At 37.3% G+C, this 22,745-nt stretch overlaps 1 protein-coding gene across 1 annotated transcript in view; it reads right to left on the bottom strand.

The window, feature by feature from the left end:
* Positions 1-22,745, bottom strand: part of LOC132404918 (probable E3 ubiquitin-protein ligase HERC1) — a 279,423-nt gene that overhangs the window by 111,057 nt on the left and 145,621 nt on the right. The window contains exons 39-46 of the mRNA XM_059989522.1: positions 19,973-20,186; positions 17,422-17,579; positions 16,555-16,659; positions 13,895-14,108; positions 10,559-10,686; positions 9,609-9,841; positions 7,203-7,468; positions 1,921-1,976 (exon numbers count right to left, since the gene is read on the bottom strand). Coding sequence (XP_059845505.1) covers positions 1,921-1,976; positions 7,203-7,468; positions 9,609-9,841; positions 10,559-10,686; positions 13,895-14,108; positions 16,555-16,659; positions 17,422-17,579; positions 19,973-20,186 — 1,374 coding nt within the window. The remainder of the gene's footprint in view (positions 1-1,920; positions 1,977-7,202; positions 7,469-9,608; positions 9,842-10,558; positions 10,687-13,894; positions 14,109-16,554; positions 16,660-17,421; positions 17,580-19,972; positions 20,187-22,745) is intronic.

Below are 22,745 nucleotides of genomic sequence, written 5' to 3'. Positions count from 1 at the left end.
TTTCTCCCTTACCTAACTCTACACCGTTCAGACAATACTCTGCCCTCTTGTTCCTGCTTCCAAAGTGGATAACTTCACATTTATTCACATTGAATGACATCTGCCAAGTATCTGCCCACTCACCCAGCCTATCCAAGTCTCCCTGTATTCTCCTAACGTCCTCTTCGCATGTCACACTGCCACCCAGTTTAGTATCGTCAGCAAACTTGCTGATATAGTTTTCAATGCCCTCATCTAAATCATTGACATAACTCGTAAAGAGCTGTGGTCCCAATACAGAGCCCTGAGGTACCCCACTAGTCACCTCCAGCCAGTCCGAGAAACACCCATTCACTGCTACCCTTTGCTTTCTATCTGCCAACCAGTTTTCTATCCATGTTGAAACCCTGCCCCCAATGCCATGAGCTCTGATTTTACTCACCAATCTCCTATGTGGCACCTTATCGAATGCCTTCTGAAAATCTAGGTACACAACATCCACTGGCTTACCCTCGTCTAACATCCTTGTTACACCCTCAAAAAACTCCAACAGATTAGTCAAGCATGATTTGCCCTTGGTAAATCCATGCTGGCTCGGCCTAATCCTATTTCTGCCATCAAGACGTGCCACTATTTCGTCCTTAATAATGGACTCAAGCATCTTCCCCACGACTGACGTTCGGCTAACAGGGCGATAGTTCTCCGTTTTCTCCTTCCCTCCCTTCTTGAAAAGTGGGATAACATTAGCCACTCTCCAATCTTCAGGAACTGATCCTGAATCTAAGGAACATTGGAAAATGATTACCAATGCATCTGCAATTTCCTGAGCCACCTCTTTTAGAACCCTTGGATGCAGACCATCTGGACCCGGGGATTTATTAGCCTTCAGTCCTACCAGTCTGCTCATCACAGTTTCTTTCCTAATGTCAATCTGTCTCAATTCCTCTGATATCTTATGACCCTGGCCCATCCATACATCTGGGAGATTGCTTGTGTCCTCCCTGGTGAAGACAGATCTAAAGTACGCATTAAATTCTGTTGCCATTTCCCTGTTTCCCATAACAATTTCTTCCAATTCATTCTTCAAGGGGCCAACATTGTTCTTAACTATCTTCTTTCTCTTCACATAGCTAAAAAAGCTTTTGCTATCCCCTTTTATATTCCTGGCTAGACTGAGCTCATACCTGATTTTTTCTCTCCGTATTGCTTTTTTAGTTAAGATCTGCTGTTCCTTAAAACTTTCCCAATCATCTGTATTCCCACTCATCTTAGCCCTGTCATACTTCTTTTTCTTTAATGCTATACAATCTCTGACTTCCTTTGTCAACCACTGTGGCCCCTTCCCCCTCTTTGAATCTTTCCTTCTCATTGGAATGAACTGCTTTTGCATCTTTTGTATTATGCCCAAGAATATCTGCCACTGCTGATCTACTGTCTTTCCTGCCAGGGCATCCGCCCATTTAACTTTGGCCAGCTCTTCCCTCATGGCTCCGTAGTCTCCTTTATTTAATTGCAACACTGACACCTCTGATCTGCCCTTATCCCTCTCAAATTGTAGATAAAAACTTATCATGTTATGATCACTACTTCCTAATGGCTCCTTTACTTCAAGATCACTTAACAATTCTTCATTACACATCACCAAGTCCAAAATAGCCTCGTTCCTGGTTGGCTCAAGCACAAGCTGTTCCAAAAATACATCCCTTAGACTCTCCACAAACTCCCTATCCTGGGGTCCAGCACCTACCTGATTCTCCCAGTTCACCTGCATGTTGAAATCTCCCATAACGACTGCATTACCTTTAGCACATGCCAATGTTAACTCCCTAATCAACTTGTACAATAGGCAAGACAGTCAGAACTGAGATGAAGAGGACTTATTTTATTCTTTTTATTTTTGCTTATAAATACATGCAGTCAATTCTTCAGTGTTCTACATACCTTCATGCGTATTTTCATTCTTGTTGATTAAGTCAGGCGCTAATCCTTTTGCTCTGCTGGTGTGGGGATAGGGATGAAAGGAGGAAATGAAAACATGTTAGGAACTTGATTATATTTGGTTATACATGTTTCATGAATATTCAAAGAGCAATGTATGACTTCAGTGAATATTTCTTTCTGTCACAATTACTTTAAATGAATACAGAAGTACTACAAAGTATCTTAGATGATGCTTTTTGGCTAGTCACCAATTCCAATAATTCAACCTCTTCAACAAAGTTGAAGACTTTATGACTGACTACTGGTAGAGTCACACCAATCAGCTGCTCCGTTGGATGCGGTATGAAGCTCAGTGGCAGAGATCTGCTTGCTGCGATTTCCCAGCATTACTCAGAGGAATGGTTGGTGGCGTGAGGGGGAGGGGAAGGAAAACTGCCTCTCTGATCCTCAACCTCAATCAAGCATAGGTCTGATGCCCCAATGAGCTCAAAGGGAATTTCAGGTGTTCATTGTTAAAGACCCTCACCATGGTCTTCTTGTGACCATCATCAGGGAGGAGTTATAGGAACTTGAAGACACACACTTAATGATTTAAGAACAGTTTCTCCCCCTCTGCCATCAGATTTCAGAATGGTCAATGAACCTATGAACACGACCTTAATATTCCACTTTTGCATTATTTATTATTTTTGTAATCATTTGATTTTTATATGTTTGCACTGCATTGCTGCTCAAAGCAATACATTGCATGGCATATGTCAGAGATATTAAATCTGATTTTGAAAGGACACACCAGTTAAGTGCTTTTATAAATTATTTTGTTTTTTTTTAATCCTTCCACATTCATATGCTTAGTGTAATTTACTTATAAAACATTAAAATTATTATTTACTTCAATTCTAGTAGTTTTAAAAAGGGTGGCACAGGAACGCAGTGATTATCTCTGCTGGCTCATAGCTGCAGCGATTAAAGTTCAACCCTGATCTCTGGTACTGTTTGTGTGAAGTTGGCACATTCTCTTTGTGACCATATGAGTCTCTCCCAGGTGCTCCAGTATCACTCACTCACATACATCACAGACATTACAGCAGATGAATTGACTAAAGTAAATTAGTAGGAGAATCAAGGGTGGGAGGAGGAGACAATTGATGGGCATGTGTGGGGATAATAGACTGCATTGAAATAAATGGGACAATGGAAATGAGAGGATTAATCTGAGAGCTAGCATAGATTCAATGGGCTGAATATAGCCTCTGAGAAGGCTCTTAATGAAAATGCAATTTATAAAATCCTTTACAAAATAAATAGGGAATACTAATTACTAACCATTATTCTATTTCTACTACATCATTTCTGGTAAATGTCTCTTAAAGTGCCTTTGTGGAACTGCTCACACTGTAGGAAATTTCATATTTCATGAAAAAATTGAACTACTGCAGAATTTATCCAGATTAATACAATTTTGTTTTTAAAGAGAATGTATGTATCAGAATAAGATGCATAAATACTAACTTAAAACTTTTTTCAGGGAAGTATAGATTACTTCATTTGAGTTTAGTGCTTTCAACAGCTGTTCCAACTAAAGGTAATGACAACAACTTCTACAGGCTAATTAATATCAATCCAAAGTCAAGCAGTAAGCAGACTAATGCACAAAAAGCACTGCACATATTTCTAATAGTTTAGATTTTAATCAAATTCCACTAGGACAAAGTGTAATTAAAATAATCGAGAATGATGAATAGAAAATGCTGGAAAGATTCAAACTTCTATTTTTTTGATCTTCAAAGGCACACGAGTGAATCTGCAGATGCTGGAAATAAATAAAAACACAAAATGCTGGCAGAACTCCGGATGAAGGGTTTCGGCCTGAAATGTCATCACTACCTCCTCCCATAGATGCTGTCTGGCCTGCTGAGTTCTGCCAGCATTTTGTATTTTTATTTTTTGATCTTCATTAGTTTGATATTCTGACTTCACACTCAACATCCTTGCTTATGAACAAAATATAATTTTCAGTAGAACAGGCAAGTAGCAATGACGGTTTAAAAGTAGAACTACAGAAAAGGAACTGCTAGTAGAGCTTCTATCCATACAGACCTGGCACTACTTCATTATTAAAAAAAACTATTAGTCTTTCAAATATACTAATCAAAGCAAAATTCAGGTCAGATGAGAAGAAATATTCTCACGTAGAAAGTAGTGAATCTTTGGAACTGTTCTCATAAGGCTGTTCAGGTTTTAGTAGCAAGTATAATAAAGACACAGATCAATAATTTTGTTTAGATATTTGATACATGGGATTATTTTAGGAGAGAGGTGCTGAGGTGAAAGGTCAAAAATGATGCCACTGAATAGAACATTAAGTATGAGGAGGTGAATGGCTTACTCTTGCATCTATTTTCTGTGATGCTTAAGTACTGTCCAGGGGTGGCTTTGACATCCATCATCATGAAGTGCTTTGAGAGACTGGTAGTTGGCTTTAACTCCCAGACTACCTCAACCCAATGCAATTTGCCTACTGCTAAAACAGCTCAATGGCAGATGTTAAATTCCTGGCCCTACTCTCACCTTTGATGCATCATAAAGACAACAGTGTTAAACTATTGTTTACTGACAACAGCTCCACCTTAAATATCCTAATTCCAAAAAAAAATCATTTCCAAATTCCTAAATGTGGAACTCAACATCTCTCTTTGCAACTAAATCCTTGACTTCCTGACCAAAAGACTGTAATCAGTAAGGATAAGCAGCAACATCTCCACCGCGGTTAGCTGAAACACTGGCGCCCCACACAGCCGTGTCCTCAGCGCCCCCCCCCCCCCCCACTCTAATCCCTGAATACTTGCAACTGCTTGACCAGATTCTGGTTGACAGCTTCAGGTTCCTGGAACTGCACATCACAGATGGCCTTTCCTGGCTGAACCACATAGACACCATGACCGAGACAGCTCACCAGTACCTCCACTTCCTCAGTAGGCTAAAAAATCAAGTGGCATTGCTCCCTTTGACGTTCTCCGATTTTTATTACTGCACCATAGATTGCATCCTATCCAGATGCATCACAGCGTGGTACTGTTCTGCTCACGACTGCAAGAAACCGCAGAATGGTGTACACAGCTCAGTACATCACAGACTCTTTGGACTCTTCTTGTTGCCTCAGTAAAGCAGCCAGCATAATCAAAGACCCCACCCAGCCCAGACATTCTCTCTTCTCTCATTTGGCAGAAGATAAAAACAGCCTGAAAGCACATACCACGAAGCACAAGGACAATTGTCTACCACTGTTCTAAGACTATTGAACTGTCACCTAGTACAATAAGATGGATGCTTGACCTCAGAATCTACCTTGTAATGACCTTGCACCTTAATGTCTCCCTGGATATACATTTAAGTCTGTAAACATTTAATTCTGCAATCTGTTATTATTTTACCTTAAGCTGTATTGCCTCATGTACAGTTGTAATGAATTGATCTGTATGAATGGTATGCAAAACAAGTTTTTCACTACACCTTCATAGCTGTGACAATAATAAACCAATTTATCAATCTATTTTTTTTAATTGAGATATTTGTATAACCACAGCAAATTCATTATCATTTTGGTAGAGATGCTTCACATTTCACTGTGCAGTGGTCTCAGGGAACTCTGAAATAATACTAGAAACATAGAAAACCTACAGCACAGTACAGGCCCTTCGGCCCACAAAGATGTTCCGAATACGTCCCTACCTTAGAATTGACTAGGCTTACCTATAGCCCTCTATTTTACTAAGCTCAATGTACCTATCCAAAAGTCTCTTAAAAGACCCTATCGTATCTGCCTCCACCACCACCACCGTCACCGGCAGCCCATTCCACGCACTCACCACTCCCTGAGTAAAAAACTTACCCGACATCTCCTCTGTACCTACTCCCCAGGACCTTGAACCTGTGTCCTCTCATGGCAACCATTTCATCCCTGGGAAAAAGACTCTGACCATCCACACGATCAATACCTCTCATCATCATCATCATCTTTATCAGGTCACCTCTCATCCTCCTTCGCTCCAAGGAGAAAAGGCCAAGTTCACTCGACCTGTTCTCATAAGGCATGCTCACCAATCCAGGAAACATCCTTGTAAATCTCCTCTGCACCCTGTCTATGACTTCCACATTCTTCCTGTAGTGAGGCAACCAGAACTGAGCACAGTTCTCCAATTGAGGTCTGACCAGGGTGCTATATAGCTGCAACATTATCTCTCGGCTCCTAAATTCAATTCCATGATTGATGAAGGCCAATACACCGGATGTCTTCTTAACCACAGAGTCAACCTGTGCAGCTGCTTTGAGTGTCCTATGGACTCGGACCCCAAGATCCCTCCGATCCTCGACACTGTCAAGAGTCTTATCATTAATACTATATTCGGCCATCGAATTTGATCTACCAAAATGAACCACTTCACACTTATCTGGGTTGAACTCCATCTGCCACTTCTCAGCCCAGTTTTGCATCCTATCAATGTCCCGCTGTAACCTCTGACAGCCCTCCACACTATCCACAACACCTCCAACCTTTGTGTCATCAGCAAACTTACTAACTCATCCCTCCACTTCCTCATCCAGGTCATTTATAAAAATCATGAAGAGTAAGAGTCCCAGAACAGATCCCTGAAGCACTCCACTGGCAACCAACCTCCATGCAGAATATGACCTGTCTACAACCACTCTTTGACTTCTGTGGACAAACCAGTTCTGGATCCACAGAGCAACATCCCCTTGGATCCCATGTCTCTGTACTTTCTCAATAAGCCTTGCATGGGGTACCTTATCAAATGCCTTGCTGTACCCTTTACATACAGAATATCAATTACATATTTAACTAACACTTGTTCAAGCAGACTACACTCTTTGTTGCAAAAAGACTTTACTTTGTCACTTTGAAACCTACAGCACTTTCTCTAGGTAAACTCATTAGTAACGAACAGATTCAATGAATTATTTATTCTGATAACAACATCAGACAAAGTTGCTGATCAGTCACCTAACGATAACAATTTTTAAAATATAAAAATAGTCACACTTTATTCTAGTATTTTGCAACTTACAAAGATCTCTACAAAATGTTAATAGTTAATTCAAGAACTCATTTTTCATTTCTGATGTTTTTAATCAATTATGACAATAATACTGACTTCTGTAAGGTTTAGAATGCTGTCTTTTATGCTCCTGTTAACTGGGTTAAACAATTTAAAGAACTCAAAAAAAAAATTAGAATCGTTTTTTTTTTAAATAATACTCACCGACTTGATTTGGTTTGCTTGTGTCTTGGTTTCTCAGCCAAGTATTTTCCATGGCAACTGTTGCACATCAGATAGTATGGGCTCCCTGTGCCACACTCTCCCCCAAACCAACCATCAACGTAGTCTCCATTACTTCGGTATCCCATGTGGCCTGCACTCTCTCCACAACCGGGGTGATGCTGTTTCATGTGATTGTTGAATTGCATTGTACGAGTATCACACAGTTCACAAATCACAACTTCCTCTGCCTCTGAGCTATCCTGACACTAATTGAATGCACAAAGCAACATGAACTTCTTTAAAATAAAATAAAGAAATTCTATGAAAATGTTTTAATGTATTCCATTTTTGTGTAGAAATTTCAATACAAATTTACACTTAATTTAGGAAATATTACTAATAAAATGCCCCCAAACAATTCCAGTCATTTTATACAGAAATAACACAGTAATTAAAAAAAAACATGGAATAAACATCCACATAACTTAACGGTATTTTACTGTATTTTGTTTTATAAGAAGACACCAAACAGAAAACTTTAAGAGATCATTCAATATTTCAACGGAAAAATGGGAAAAAATTTTACAATTGGTTAATTCTTCTTCTATATGTGCTAAACATGCTCTAATACAATTTAAGGTCGTACATAGAGCTCATATGTCTAAAGATAAGCTTGCTCGGTTTTATTCTCATGTTAATCCTCAATGTGACAGATGTCATTTAGATGTGGCTTCATTGACCCACATGTTTTGGTCATGTCCTACCTTACATAATTATTGGAAGGACATATTTGCTACCATTTCCTCAATTTGGAATATTGATTTACAATCTCATTTTATCACTGCAATTTTTGGTATACCAAATGAAGATGATAGTCGATTCTCCCCTTCAATTAGACGAATGATTGCCTTTGTAACATTAATGGCCAGGAGATCTATATTACAAAATTGGAAAGAAGTAAATCCTCCTACCACATTTCAGTGGTTCTCTCAAACTATTTCTTGTTTAAGTTTAGAAATAATTAGAAGTACTGTTTTTGATTCATCAATTAAATTTGAAGAAACTTGGGGACCGTTCATTCGACACTTTCATATGAATTAATTTGGCTTCTTCCAGACCTTTACTCTTTTTATTCTTGTTCTGGTATGGAGTTCCGGAGTTTTTGACACTATCATATACATATAAACTATTATTATTGCCCATGTTAGTTTAGGTTTATTTTTTTTTATTTCCTTAAATATACATTTTTTCTTGTATTTTATACTTTTTTTTCTTTTGATGATTATTTTTAATCTTTTTCATGTATAATCAATATAGATTAGATTGATTATTGCACGATCTTTTTTTCCTGATAGCTTAATAAGATATTGTTATCTTGTTACTAATTTAATTCTAAGTCTAATGTATTCATAACCTATTTAATATAATACTATGTTATGTTTTTTTTAATAAAAATTAATAAAAAGATTGAAAAAGAAAGAAGAAGAGATCATTAATTAGTTTGGTCATAGTTTTTAATAATGATAGTGAAGAAATCCACTGTGCAGTGTCAATGAAAGCTAGCTAGTACTGCTAAAATAACACTTACCACATGTAGGCACTATACATAAGCAGCCACGACAATGAAGGGTAATGTAGATTGACTGTAATCTTTCCTTGGCTAATATTTATATTTTCCGGTAAGGACCAGCTAACTTAACAGTTGAACAATAGAGCTGTGGACCTTCTGATCTGCTGAATTGCTAGGTAATAAATTAGGCGATATCTTATAGCCAATAATGAACATCACATGTTCATGGGAACTCTTGACAGCATACTATTTAAACACTACTCTGCATTGCAGTAAATTACATTTCTCTGAACCACAGAAAAATGACTTTGAGCTGCTAATAAGTAAGATTCAGTAGGCAGCTTCCTAATTGGAGAAATTGTTGCTTGATCTGCCAATGTGGACATTCTTTCAACGAGAAGGGGAAAGAAACAACAGTCAGCCTGGAAAATGCATTTTTAAAATATAAATCTGACTCTCATAATGAAAGTCAAGAGAAATAAGAAACAGGTCAAGAAAGAAAATATGATGTTTAAGATAAAAGTCTAAGAGAAAAAAAAAGGCTGGATTCTGTAATTAATTAATCTAATTCTGTAATCCAAACAAAGAAGGAAGACAAAGGATCACCAATAAAGAGCTGCAATACAGTAGATCCTTCTTAGATAAACTTCATATAACCAGCACTTGGAATTATCCGTCCTTTTCATGTACAAAACAAAAAACACGATTTTCCTTTTTTTAATTGCATGGATAGCAGTAAAGATGTTCTTTATGTGTAACAATGGATACAGATATCCTGACTAGTTATTCGAAAGGAACGAGAATTAAACTTCATAATAAAAGTATTGTAATTTTACCATGTTTGGCCAATCCATCATCTCAGATAACCAAATGCCTTGTGCTTCATTTTCAGTACCACATTCAGATGGAAACATATCATCAACAGAACCTTCAGATAGTGGATCCTCAGAAAAACAGAGCTCCAACTCTCCATCCAGATTGCGATCAGACATCGCATCAGTTTCCTGCCATCTTGCACTTTCAGGCTCCCTTCGTAGTGATGACCGCGCTATTGGAGGAGATCTGGATCCTTTATAAGACATAAATATTTGATACATTTGCTTATCAAGAATTTTATATTAGTCAAGTCATTGTAGGATTAATTAATGATATATATAAAATTTAATTCCCCAAACATCAACCAACCATATTGGAACAGAACATTAATGCACAACCAATTGATATTTTGTCTGAAAGAACTTGTGCAGAAATTAATTTACTTCTTAGAATCCTAGTCAAAGTATCGATGAAATTTGGTACCTATGTAGAGAACTGGTGCAACTCTTGGAAAGATTGCTTCCTCATAACATTTTTTACGTTCTTTGTAAATTCCTCCCTAAATCCATTGCCTCAAGTTCTTTACTTCTTATTTAACATTTTCATTAAATTAACATCTTTATGTTTATTCTCTTCCTAACCCTAACCCTAATTCTCTTCCTCATTTATGTTTGTGTTTCTGCTGACCACCATGGAATATTCCCTTTAGAGAGGTAGTTCTACTTGCTCTGTTAGACAGAACTTCAATCTAATCATCCAGTCTATAGTTAAAAACCAAATTCCAGGATGAAAATCTTTGATCAAAACCATGAATTTCTGCATTTAAAGTGATTATCTGCTATTACTCAACTTGTTGCGTTGTAGGCAGTCTTTGCACTTTTGAAATTAGATACACAGACTTCCAATTATAATAACAAAAACAACAGTAGAATCACAAGTTACACTACTTGTTTTGATAAACAAATCTTACCAGCTCTCCTGAAAGTGGGTCGCTGTCCTTGGCTTGTTCTGTGTCTTCGAGCTGGTGGAGGCCTATTTCTAGTCAGATGCACATCAATAAAGTTTCCCCTTTCTATCTGATCCAAACCATCAGTATTTCTGTTTGATGATGATAGGGAGTTAAATGTGAAGAGAGACAGGTTTGAAACATAAAGTCAATAAATAAACTTTGTGACATTAAAACAGCAACTTCTGTATTGGTATAAACTATTAGTACCTTTTGTAGCCTTCAAATTTCTCTAATTTGGAAAGTTTACTTAAGAAAAATGATTTAAGGATCATATGAAGAAAGGACAATTGGCTCTTAATTGCAAAGGGTTAACTTGCAGGCTGAGTTGGTGGTAAGGAAGGCAAATGCAATATTAGCATTCATTTTGAGGGGCCTAGCATACAAAGGCATGGATGAAATGCTAAGGTTTTATAAGGCATCGGTCAGACCACACGTGGAACTTTGTGAACAGTTTTGGGCCCCTTACCTAAGAAAAGATGTGTGGCAATAGAATAATCACAACAATGAAAGGTTAACATACGAGGAGCATTTGATGGTTCTGGGCCTGTACTTGCTGGTGTTTCAAAGACTGAAAGGGGATCTCATCGAATCTTGGAAGGCAGAGGTTGACAGGTTCTTGATTATTTAGGATGTCCAAGGTTACAGGGAAAAGGTAGGAGAATGAGGTTGAGAAGGACAATAAATCAGCCATGATGGAATGGTGGAACACACCTCATGATTTGAATGGCTTAATTCTGCTTCTCTCTTATGGTCTTATAGTCTATGTCTCCAAAAAAAAAATCACATAAGTGAAAGCCATTATCCCTATTTATGTCTAAGCTGGTACATGATACTATTCCAAATTATTGAAGTTCAATGCTGGTTACCTTGCTTAAAATTATTCAAGTATTAAAAGGCAAACATTTCAGTTACATTCCTGTACTTCGTTGAATTTACTTCATTTATCTACTTAACACCTATATGATGCTCCCAAAACCTCCAGTTGGCTTACATTTCCTTATTTCTTCCTCACAATTTATCTCCTTTATATCTGGAACCCTGTTTGCTAAACACTGTTTCTAACTAAAGCTGATTGCACTTTGGTATAGTGACTAACAAAATCTAAACTGAAGAAGGTCTCAGCCCAAAACATTGACTGTTTATTCATTTCCACAGATGCTGCCTGAATTGCTGAGTTCCTCCAGCATTTTGTGTGGGTTGCACTAGCATCTGCAGAATCTTATGTTTAAAATCTAAACCAATTGTTTTTGCAAAGTTTTAGTCTGACAGTGTAAATGTGTTTTACTCTTTTATATATTCCTACATTTTTAAAAACTTAACTTTGCTCACAATGTGGACGCTACTGATGTGCTGATTACTACTCGTAAACCTTTGTGTTCCACATGTTGGACATCTATGTCATCTTTTTTGATCCCACCTATGCAACTTTAAATATGTGTCATGTGATTCCCTAACTGCAAAGCCTATCAACTTCCTTTGTAAATTTTAAACTATCTATTTTGTCTCTAATGTTGGCATTATTTTTGTTTGCTATCAATTTGAATGGCATGGTAACATAGCAGTTAGCAGTGGTGCTCACCAATCGGGGTTCAATTCCCTGTAACTGTGTGGGTTTCCTCCCACATTCCATATGAGTTAAGGTTAGTAAGTTGTGAATATACTACGCTGGCTTCGTAAGCATGGCAACTCTTGCAGGCTGCTCAGCACAATCCTCGCTGATTTGATTTGATGCAAACGCATGTGCCAAATAAAGTTAATTTAAATTTTTTTAAAATATACCTAATCATCACATCAAAGTATATTTGACATACACAGAAGTTAATCACAAAAGTGGCTAAATATGTTGATTTACTAATAAGTTTTTGCATAAGGAAATCGAAATGTGATCACTTGGAAAGAAACTTTTATTTTAAACTTTAAGTAAACAATTATCCAGAGGATAAACAGAAATAGCTTAGTGACAACTAATTGTTTGTTTGCTGTTTTACAATCCAGTGTGCATCACTGCAGAAGGCCTGCAATTCACACAGAAAAGTTTTTGCCATTGATTTAGTTTTAAAAAAAGACTAAGTATATATGTTTAGTAAGATTTTTTTAATATTCTAGTCCACTTAGGTATAAATTATAAGGTGTCAGATTCTAAAGGACATCCCTACTTCAGTTTTACTCTCCTACCCTTTAGAACATTTTTCCAGGCATTTGTCATTTACAAGTTATCTTGCTTTTGCATTTTAATTTTACAGGGTAATTCATGCAGTAACATTTTAAAAAGAATTAACCCAAATATTTCAGTATTCTTGTTGGTAGTTGAATTTCCTCTGGGAACAGCGCTTCTCCCTATAGATGCTGCCTGGCCTGCTGTGTTGCACCAGCATTTTGAGTGTGTTGTTGTGGTAAAAAGGATTGATGGTTTAGTTTACTAACGTAACTCAAGTTTTTCTTATACATTTTTCTTTATTCCTTTACCTTTGCTTGCAACCTAAACTGTTTTAACTGTTAATTTCAAATTGTTAAATGGAAAGTTTTATTTTATCATAATAAAATGAGGAAGAGAAAACTGGTTCATGAGCCAGTCCTCATGGGGGTGGGGGGGGGGGGGGTCAGAGCTGGAGAGGGTCATGACATATGTAAGTGATGATCAACCCAACTCTGATATGGGTCTCTATTGTACACTGAGAATAGGAAGAGGGCAGGGAGATACAAAACATGTTTGGGAAAAGGGGAAGGGAAATGGAAGAAAGCGAGAAGCACCAGAGATATTCTGTAATGGTCAATAAACCAATTGTTTGGAATCAAATGACCTTTCCTTGAGTCTCAGGGCTGGGTGTGTCTACAGTCATGCTACCCACCACCTTGGCACTCTTTCTCTGCTACCTGTCCCACACCCTTCCCATGGTGCTCCACTCATGCCTTTCCCAATATTCTTTGCTCCCACCAGATTTACAAACTAGTTCTCCAATCCACCTAGACAAATACAGTACTGTGCACAAGCCCTAGGCACTCTTAGGCATCACATATGTGCCTAAGACTTTTGTACAGTAATGTTTGTCTTATTATTTTTTTCTTCTTTTGTATTTGCAGAATTTGGTGTCTTTTACATGCTGTTTGTCCATCCTGTTGGGTGCGGTTTTACAGTGATTCTAATGTGGTTCTTGGATTTATTGAGTATGCCCACAAGAAAATGAATCTCAGGCATGTACTTTGATAGCAAATTTACTTCGAACTTTGAACAATATTTGAACAAGTGGCTGGGGCTGATATTTGCTCAAATACCAACTTTTAAACATTGATGCTTACCCTTCAACTACATCTTCCCTGTTGACAGTGTCAGGAGACTCGGGCGTAGTTAATTCATTGTGCACTATAACCTCAGACTCCACAGGTGCGTTCAAATCATTGCCAGTATTTGCTGAGGAATAGACAATTAGTTCTTGTTCTTCTGCGAGTGGATGTTCTAGCATCCAGCTGGCTAATTGCTCAATTGATTGTGGGTCTGCATCTCCAGAAACTCCTGTAGAAAAGGGAATCAACAAAGATCACTTAAATCTATGCACACTGGTTAAAAAGGCCCACTATTAGCACAGATAGTGATTCAGATGAATAGCATACATGTCTGAATCTTTACTGCATTCATATTTCCAGTCTAGTAAAAAATAAGCTTACTGTAACTTCTGGCCTGACTGTTAAGAACTTATGAACCATCTAGCCTTGATACAAAAATTAAACTCAGAGGATTGGAGAAGTGGAATCATTAGGCTAGGTTGATGTTTAAGTCCACCTCGCCTTTGTTGCCTCACCAGATGTCTGTGATTTGGTGGGGTTCCTTAATTCCTCCATGAACTTGTGTCCCACTGATCCGTTATAGAGTAGCCTGGTGCTTTGTATCCCCACTATCCTACATGATTCAGTGCCTGCCAAATGGTGACATGCCTTTATTCTGTACTTGCATCTGCACTGCCAAGTACACCGCTGATAGATATGATAATCTCTACTTTTCTCTTCTTTCCTTCAACCTCTGTATTCTATTCAGCACTACATTCAACCCCATTCCCACCCTGGAGATACAAGAGACTGTAGATTCTGGGGAACGAAGCAAAACAAAAACTGCTGGAAGAACCCAGCTCTGGTACTCAGGCTGCAACTCTCAGCCAATATTACAAATTTCTCCAGCAGTTTGCTCATCACTCCATCACTTCGAGGGTTGAGAGGGGCATGGTAGGGATCAGCAAGAGAAGTAATTGTTGCATTTTGAGAATATTAGCTCAGTTCACTGGATTTCGGAATAGCCAAGACATCTCCCTCATCCTGGAATATACTTAATGACACATTTCCTTAGGCAGAAGTTCCCAAACCTTCACTCCGATAGAAGAAATTCTTCCATATATTTGTCTTTTGTCTCAAGGTTATGCCTTCTAGTTCTAATTTCCTGAAACATTTTATTTATTTTAGAAACAATTCCATTGCAGAACACAAGAAAAAAAACAAGCTCTGCACTGACATTACCTGAATTCTAACCTTTTCCTTGGCCATTATAGGCCAAATGACATTATCCTAACTTTTTTATACTTTTGATCCTAAACAGAGCTATCTACAAATGTTCCCCTTTCTTTCCTCATAATCCACCTTCTGGCACCTGCCTGTTTCTCTTTTCCACATTAATTTCACTGAAATCTCATTCATGTTTTAAGTCCCAAAATAAACAAATGTTTTGCTGGTTCTTTTGTCCTCTAACCTGCTTAAGTTTATTCAAAACTCTACTGTCAGTCAGAATCCAGCTCTGTGAAGTGCACTCATGACCCGTCATACTTACTGACTCCTCTGTGTCAATACCAAAAATAAAAGCTCTCTTTCTCATGTTTAAATAAACTCAGACCATAGAACAGTACTGCATAATACAAGCCCTTCGACCCAGGATGTCATGCCGGCCTTTTAAACTATTCTAAGATCAACCTGGACTGGCCAGTGGTGTAGTGACATCAGCACTGGACTTCGAGGTGAATGGTCCCGAGTTTGAATCCGGCTGGGTTCCAACCTGGGCAGCAGTAGTGTGTGTGTGTGTGTGTGGAAGAAAGGCCTAGCAATCTACTTCCATATCTTGCCACGAACTCCATATGGACAACTACACTATTCATAGGGTCGACATTCAACAACAACAAGATTAACCTAACCCTTCTATCTCAAATAGACCTTGATTTTTCTTTCATTGATGTCAAGAGTCGCTTAAATGTTCTTAATATATCGGCCCCTACCTTACCCCTGGCAGCATCTTCCATGCAACTATCACTCACTGGGAAAAAAAAACTTAACTCTAACTTTTGTGCTTCCATAACCTTATTTTTCTCAAATAACATACAGACCAACATAATCTCTGTTCACTTGATCTTTCTCTTTTGTACAGTATATCCCTCCTTTTGTTCCTCCACCATTGACAGTTATAGTTTTACCATTTTAGACCCCGTCTGGAAATTCCCGTTCAGTCTCTTTAACCATCACTTAAAATCAACCCTTTTTACTAAATTCTTATTCTTTGTTCCTCAATTTATTTTCCTTTAGCAGATCTTTTTATACTGAAGAGAGGTAAATAAATGTCATACCATCCTTGAGGAACATATATACTAAACTAAGTATGAAAACCTGACAACACTATGTAGAAATATAGCTACACAAGATATAATGCATATTGATATATCTATTCTTTTTCATCAACTGCGAGTGCAGAATACCAATAGAAGTTTTTACTGCTGTACTGCTAGCACTGTTTTTCTGGGATTAAATAATATTTGAAATTTATAGTTATGTCAAAAATAATGCATAATAAAATGTGATCAATATAAGGGTGAAGAATTACTGAATATGCAAGAATAATAAATGCACATTACTTTAGAAGGTTTATTTACCACCAATACAAATGTGTAAAATCATCAATAGTATCACCATCTCAAACTGATTGGCTGTACCTGAAGCATCAACTGCTTTGCAAATGTGCCTCAAGGAAAAACCCATTTCTAGCAAAGGAACAGCAACAGGTGGTGAATGCTCAGGAAGATCACTTCTAGAATCTACTAAAGTGAAGGAGAAATTATAGATTAGAATTAAAACTCAATTAAAGTTTTGTCACTTATAACTGAAGATGTCCAAGGCCCTGACAAAAAATTGTGAATGTTCCTTATATAATACAGCTTGCTCAAAAATCTTATTGTATTTTATTTCCAAAGTGGAGTTGAAATGATAGTAGAGCTAGTCAGGTTCAAGTAATAAATTGCCTGCATTCTTGGGTTTTGTATTATTGTGATTTTACTAAATATCTTGGTAAAATAATCCCTTAGGCCAGGGAAAACTAGCCACTCTACCATTGACTGCCCATATAGCTTAATTACATTGATTTAAAATTTTTAGAGATATGACTGCAACGCAAACTATGATCTGAGGAATGGCTGAGTCATTGGATATTTAAGTCAGAAGCAAACAACTGCAAGGCCTGTGACCTGAGATCAACATGTAAAGATAAGTTAAAGAATAAAGACTCACTAATTAGTAGAAAATAACTGAGGTGGATTAAAAGTAATGCATGATGCAATGCTACTGATTTCCACATTTTCACATTATCACCTTTGCCCAAGTCAATTTTATTCCTGTTAGTCAGGTAATCTCTACTTATTGCCAGTATAAATTAATTCAAGAGACAACACAACTGTTATAAGAAATGAGGAGAAAGGAAAATGCACAGAAAAGTATACTGAATATTCAGAGATACCAAAATATATCAAAATGAAAACATGATAGGAGACATACAACTATTTTTTAATATGACTGTTGTGACTTACCAGGGGAACTGCACTGTCCATTAGAAACAGAAGGAAATGAAAAATAATTCCTTTGCTCCCCATCATCTGAAATAGCAGGTACCAGATTCAATCCAGGAAGTAACAAAGGATTGTTAATCAATCCAGAGAGTGAAGGAAATCTGACTACAACCATTTGTCTATATAAAAAACAAATCAAAAATAATTCAGGTTTAATATACAAGCACATAGAACATACAGGCACTTAGAAGTTTTGTGTAAGCTTAAATTTCTTGACTTTTCCATTAAAAGGTCAGAGGACTTGAAGTTGCCAAAAATTTAAAGATAGTCTAACATGGTGTGTGCTCATGCAGCATATTGATTGATACACAGTGGATTCTGATTAATTGGGCTATTGGTTAATCGAGACAACCACTATTTTGGGACAACTCTTAAAGAACAAAAACTTAATTGAGATAATAGCCTGGATTCCCTTTGTTTATTTGGGACACAATGCCACTTAATTGGGGCAGGAGACTTGTCAAACAATGTCTAACTGTGGCACTATACTGTACTAGGAACAAATAGTTTTTAAATAGTGCTAGCTACATATGTTTCTGTTCAAAAAGCAGTGATTTTGTGACTGATAGTTGGTGAGAAATAAGCAGTAAGACAATTCGGAACTGACTTGCTTACTGCGGTTTCAACCGTTCAGGCTTGGAGATGCCAGAAACAGCCAGAAGTGAAAATGAAATGATTCCACTACTTCAACAGGTTAAGAACTACAAAAAATTTGAAGATATCAACAATCATCTTGAATGTTACAATCCAGATGAAGATTTAGAGGACGCAATCCTCAAAAAGCATTGTATGAAGGCAATCCATCATCTGCACTAAGTGCCTGCGCTGGTTTTGGTAATTACTGCTAATGAAAAGAATATGGCAGTGTTGTGGCGACCCACTTCCTAGCACACTCGAACCGGCTCACAAATAGCCAGCGTGCAGGCACAAAGGTCAGGTCTGCAACAAAGGGAGAAAAGCCTGCGGGGGTTTGTGAGTACGTGTCTCTTGGAGCATCCGCGCCCGGGGAGGGCGGGATGAGGGAGGCTTTAAAGCAAGGCTGTGAAGTTCGAATATAATTATCTTTGACTGCAGTTTACCGACTCCGTGTCGTTATTTTAGCGCTGCGTGTAGCACACCGCTACAGTGTACAGTCAATGAATTACTTCGTCAATAACTATTAGGAACTAATACACAGCTTTATAAAACTGCAGAGGCATTGGTAGGGTTCTAGTTTGTTAAGTATTTATTTTAAATACATAAATCACTACTTAAAAGGTAGTTTGTCTTTTTTTTTAAAATACCTTTTTAACTATTTCCATGAAACTTCAGCTAACTGGGACAGCTGCTGAAATGGGCCAAAATGTACTGGTCCAGATGTGTCTCAATTAACCAGAATCCACTGTATACTTTTTCTAACATTCAATTATGGAGTCAATTTTATAAACCAACACCCATGCACTGTTACAATGCTTTAAAGTAGATGACTGGAGGCTGTTAGGTCAGCTCTAATATTACTGTTATCCTGATTTTCCTCCCCAAGGAATTCAGAACATCAAAAAGGCAATTATGGCAACTTCTTTCCTCTCTATAATTCAAAGCTAAATTTGTTGAAAACCAAATTGTCTAATTATCAGAATAGGTTAATCAAAATATGAATTATACTGAACTGAACTCTGAGATTTTTAAAAATGGTCATTGTGCAATCTCATTTTCAAAAGCATTTCTAATTATTGAAAACTGAAGCCCCTATCACCACTGTAACTCAGTACTGGTCAATGATATCAAGTTATCACTGTTAATGAATCTGCTGACACCTTGTATAAAATACAAAATTTAAACCATTTAAAAATAAGTTTAGACAGTAATATAAAGCTATTGTTTTGCACTATTGCCTCTGACCTCACTAGTTGAGTTGCCTCAGATGACACTGGATTCATAGACCTATGGGAAAATGTTGAAACTAAAACCAAGCTGACAATTTGGGAAGTTCTGTTAATAGGTTACAAATGAGGATGAACCATTCTGGAAGTAATAAACACAAGAGATTCTGCAGATGCTGGAAATCCAAAATACATATAAAATGCTGGAGGAATTCAGCTGCTCAGGCAGCATCTATGGAGAGGAATAAAGAGCCAAAATTTTGGGCCATTAAAGGAATCCTGATGAAGGGCATTGGCCTGAAGCATCAGCTCTTTATTCCTCTCCACGGATGTTGCCTGACCTGCTGAGTTTAACCAGTACTTTTTGTGTGTCAGAAATAAACTAGGCTATTACTGTGCCCTCAGTTAAAGCATAATTCAGTTGCATGTTCCAAAACACACAACATTTTTTTATTAAGGAATCATGTAGACATTCTGAATTTTATCAGCAGTATTTACATCTATGGTAATACTTAAGTTTAGAAATGGGTCTGCAATCTTAAAAATAAATCAATAGGATCATTTAAGTGACACACTGATCAGGCTAAATGTTTTCTATTGATCAGTATAAGATTCACAGTATAAAATGTATTACCAATGTTTTTACTCACTGTAAGACATTGACAGGCAAGTAAGGATTAAAATTTTCCAATCCATTTGAAGAAGCTAAAGAACCCAAATTAGTGGCTGAAGAAGAATTTGAAGCTGACAATGAGTTGGGAATGCCTGTGCTTTCCTCAGAAGAGTGACTGTACAGTGAAACTGTACTAGATGAAATTGATGCTGTTTGAGAGTGAAGTTTTGAATTTTCTGTCGATGGTGCATCTGAAGTTAGAATTTCAAAAGAAAACATTTGAATCAGTACTTCAGTTAAGCAAATGATGCATATAGTTTTACACATTAAAGTACAAAAAATTAAGTTGACTAATTGGCTTCAAATCTCTAGTAGTAGATAATGCTTATGAAACATTTGCTACTGTTAATTTTATGTATGCCCCCTATTAAACTATAACATCTTATACTAAAGTCTTCTAACAAGTTTAGTGTCTCCTTTGCCAAAATACTTTCTGTAAATTAACGTAAGGCTGTCTCACAAAATTATGAAATATGGTGTGATCTAGCCATTTTCTTTACAATAGGTTTTTTAAGAGCCTCTTAGACAGGTACATGGAGATTAGAAAAATAGAGGGCTATGCACTAGGTAAATTCTAGGCAGTTTCTAGAGTAGGTTACATGGTCAACTTAAAATGGTGGGCCTGTAATGTGTTGTAGATTTCTATGTTCTATGTTTTTCAGTATATTGTAATGTATAGAAAAAAAACTCCACTTAATTTTCAGTAACATCACCATAATTAGAAATATCATTGAATTGTCCAGCTCTTTTTTAACATTATGACTCAATAGTGTAACTTAAGATTAATTTTGCCAGAGAGAAGCTTTTTTTAAATAGAGTGAATCTGAAAATCAAGAAGCTGCTGGTGTTGGAAGTATGAAACAGAAACAAAACATTAAGCTACCTACTCTACTGCCACCAGGTGTACTTGACAATTAAAAAAAATTAATAGGCAACCTGTATGCCTTTGGGACTTGGAAGAAAAGCACCACAATTATAAGGGAATCATACACGTTCACACAGAAGGCATCAGAGGTCAGGGTGGTTGCAGTTTGGGACATGGTGGCTCAGGAGGTGATGGGAGGCAGGTATTCTCAACAATTGAAAGCCTTGCTGATTCACGGGCTGGTAGAAGGGATTAGGACAGATGAGCAAACGATTGTCAGCATGGATGCAAACAACTTACATGGAATGTACAGAGTACACTGCCCTGCAACAATGGAGCATGGTAGTTCGCAGGGCACCCCAAACCTCTGCTCTACAAACTAGCAAATTACAGTTGGCCCTCCTTATCTGCGGGGGATTGGTCCTGGACCTCCCGCGGATGCTCAAGTCCCTTATATAAAATGGAGTAATATATGCATATAACCTACGCACATACTCCGGTATACTTTAAATCATCTCTAGATTACTTATAATACCTAATACAATGTAAATGCTATGTCAATAGTTGTTATATTGTATTGTTTAGGGAATAATGACAAGAAAAAAAGTCTGTACATGTTCAGTACAGACGCAACCATCGTAGCTCTTCTGGGAACACTGATGCTGCTTCGGCATCAGTCAATCTCGATTCCCCCGTGATCTTTAAATTCTTGAGGCTGTAGCACTTTACATATCTAGCCAGCCATACCTTACTAGCTTTGAACTCCTTCCTCTCACTCATAACACAAGTAGTGAATGAGCCGCGAAGCAAACAATGCTCAAACAACAAATAATACTTTTAATCATCTCTAGGTTACAGTACTTATAATACCTAATAAAATGGAAATGCTATGTAAGTAGTTGTGACACTGTATTGTTTAGGGAATAAGGATGCTTTGGAGGAGGCTCAATAACATTAAAGTCAGAATCTGTGGAGATTGAGGGCTGAGGACCACTTTGGCAAGTGACATGCCACTTTTCAAAAGATCTAAGATTTCTACTTTTTCGGCGAGAGGTAGCACTTTACGCTTCCTCTTAGCCTTGAGGAATTACTTTGACCACTTGATTGCTTTTTAGGAGCCATTTTTTCACAGAAACAAAGTAGCGACCGAACGAGTTGCGAGGTGAACAATGCTCAAACAACAAGTGCTGGAGAGAGAACTTCCGGATTTTCCCGATCCAAGGTTGGTTGAATCCACGCATGCAGAACCCCCCATCAGGATAATGGAGGGCCGACTGTATGTGTTCTTTATGGAATTGTGATAAATACTATCTGGGTCACTTACAATGCTGCTATAAGGCAATTAAAAGATGATAAAGCGATTTCTAGTCTGGGAAACATTCCCATACACCAGTTCAATGACAGGATAAATATAAGTTTTATGTTCTTGATCAGTAATATTCAAAATATAAAGTTAAGCTGAAATAGCCAAATACACTACCATTAAAGGCTTGCAATTATACTGTGCCGTTTATGACTTCAGGATGTCACAAAAACTTCTAACTGCTAATTAAGTATTTCCAAAACAGCTAATGCTGAAATGATTACCAACATGAAAATGGCAAGCTTCCACAAGCAGGAACATAAAATTGATTACTTACCCTTTTTTAGTAGTGTTAGATGAAAAATAAATATCTTATACAGGAAGAATTTCCCTATTCTTTGCTGAAACAGTGCCACAGGATTGTTTATCCTGAACTTAAAAGGGCAGAAGGGATTTTAGTTTAATATCACATGTAAAATAAAAGTACCACCAGCACTCCAAGAGTGCCCTGAAGTATCAACCTTCATGTTATACTGTCTTTTATGTATGAATTCAACTTAAGAAACCTCTGAGATGTGAACT

The sequence above is a fragment of the Hypanus sabinus genome, chromosome 14 (assembly GCF_030144855.1).
Source record: "Hypanus sabinus isolate sHypSab1 chromosome 14, sHypSab1.hap1, whole genome shotgun sequence".
NCBI lineage: Eukaryota > Metazoa > Chordata > Chondrichthyes > Myliobatiformes > Dasyatidae > Hypanus > Hypanus sabinus.
The sequence above is the reverse complement of the archived record's forward strand: the minus strand, read 5'-3'. Positions and strand labels throughout refer to the sequence as shown.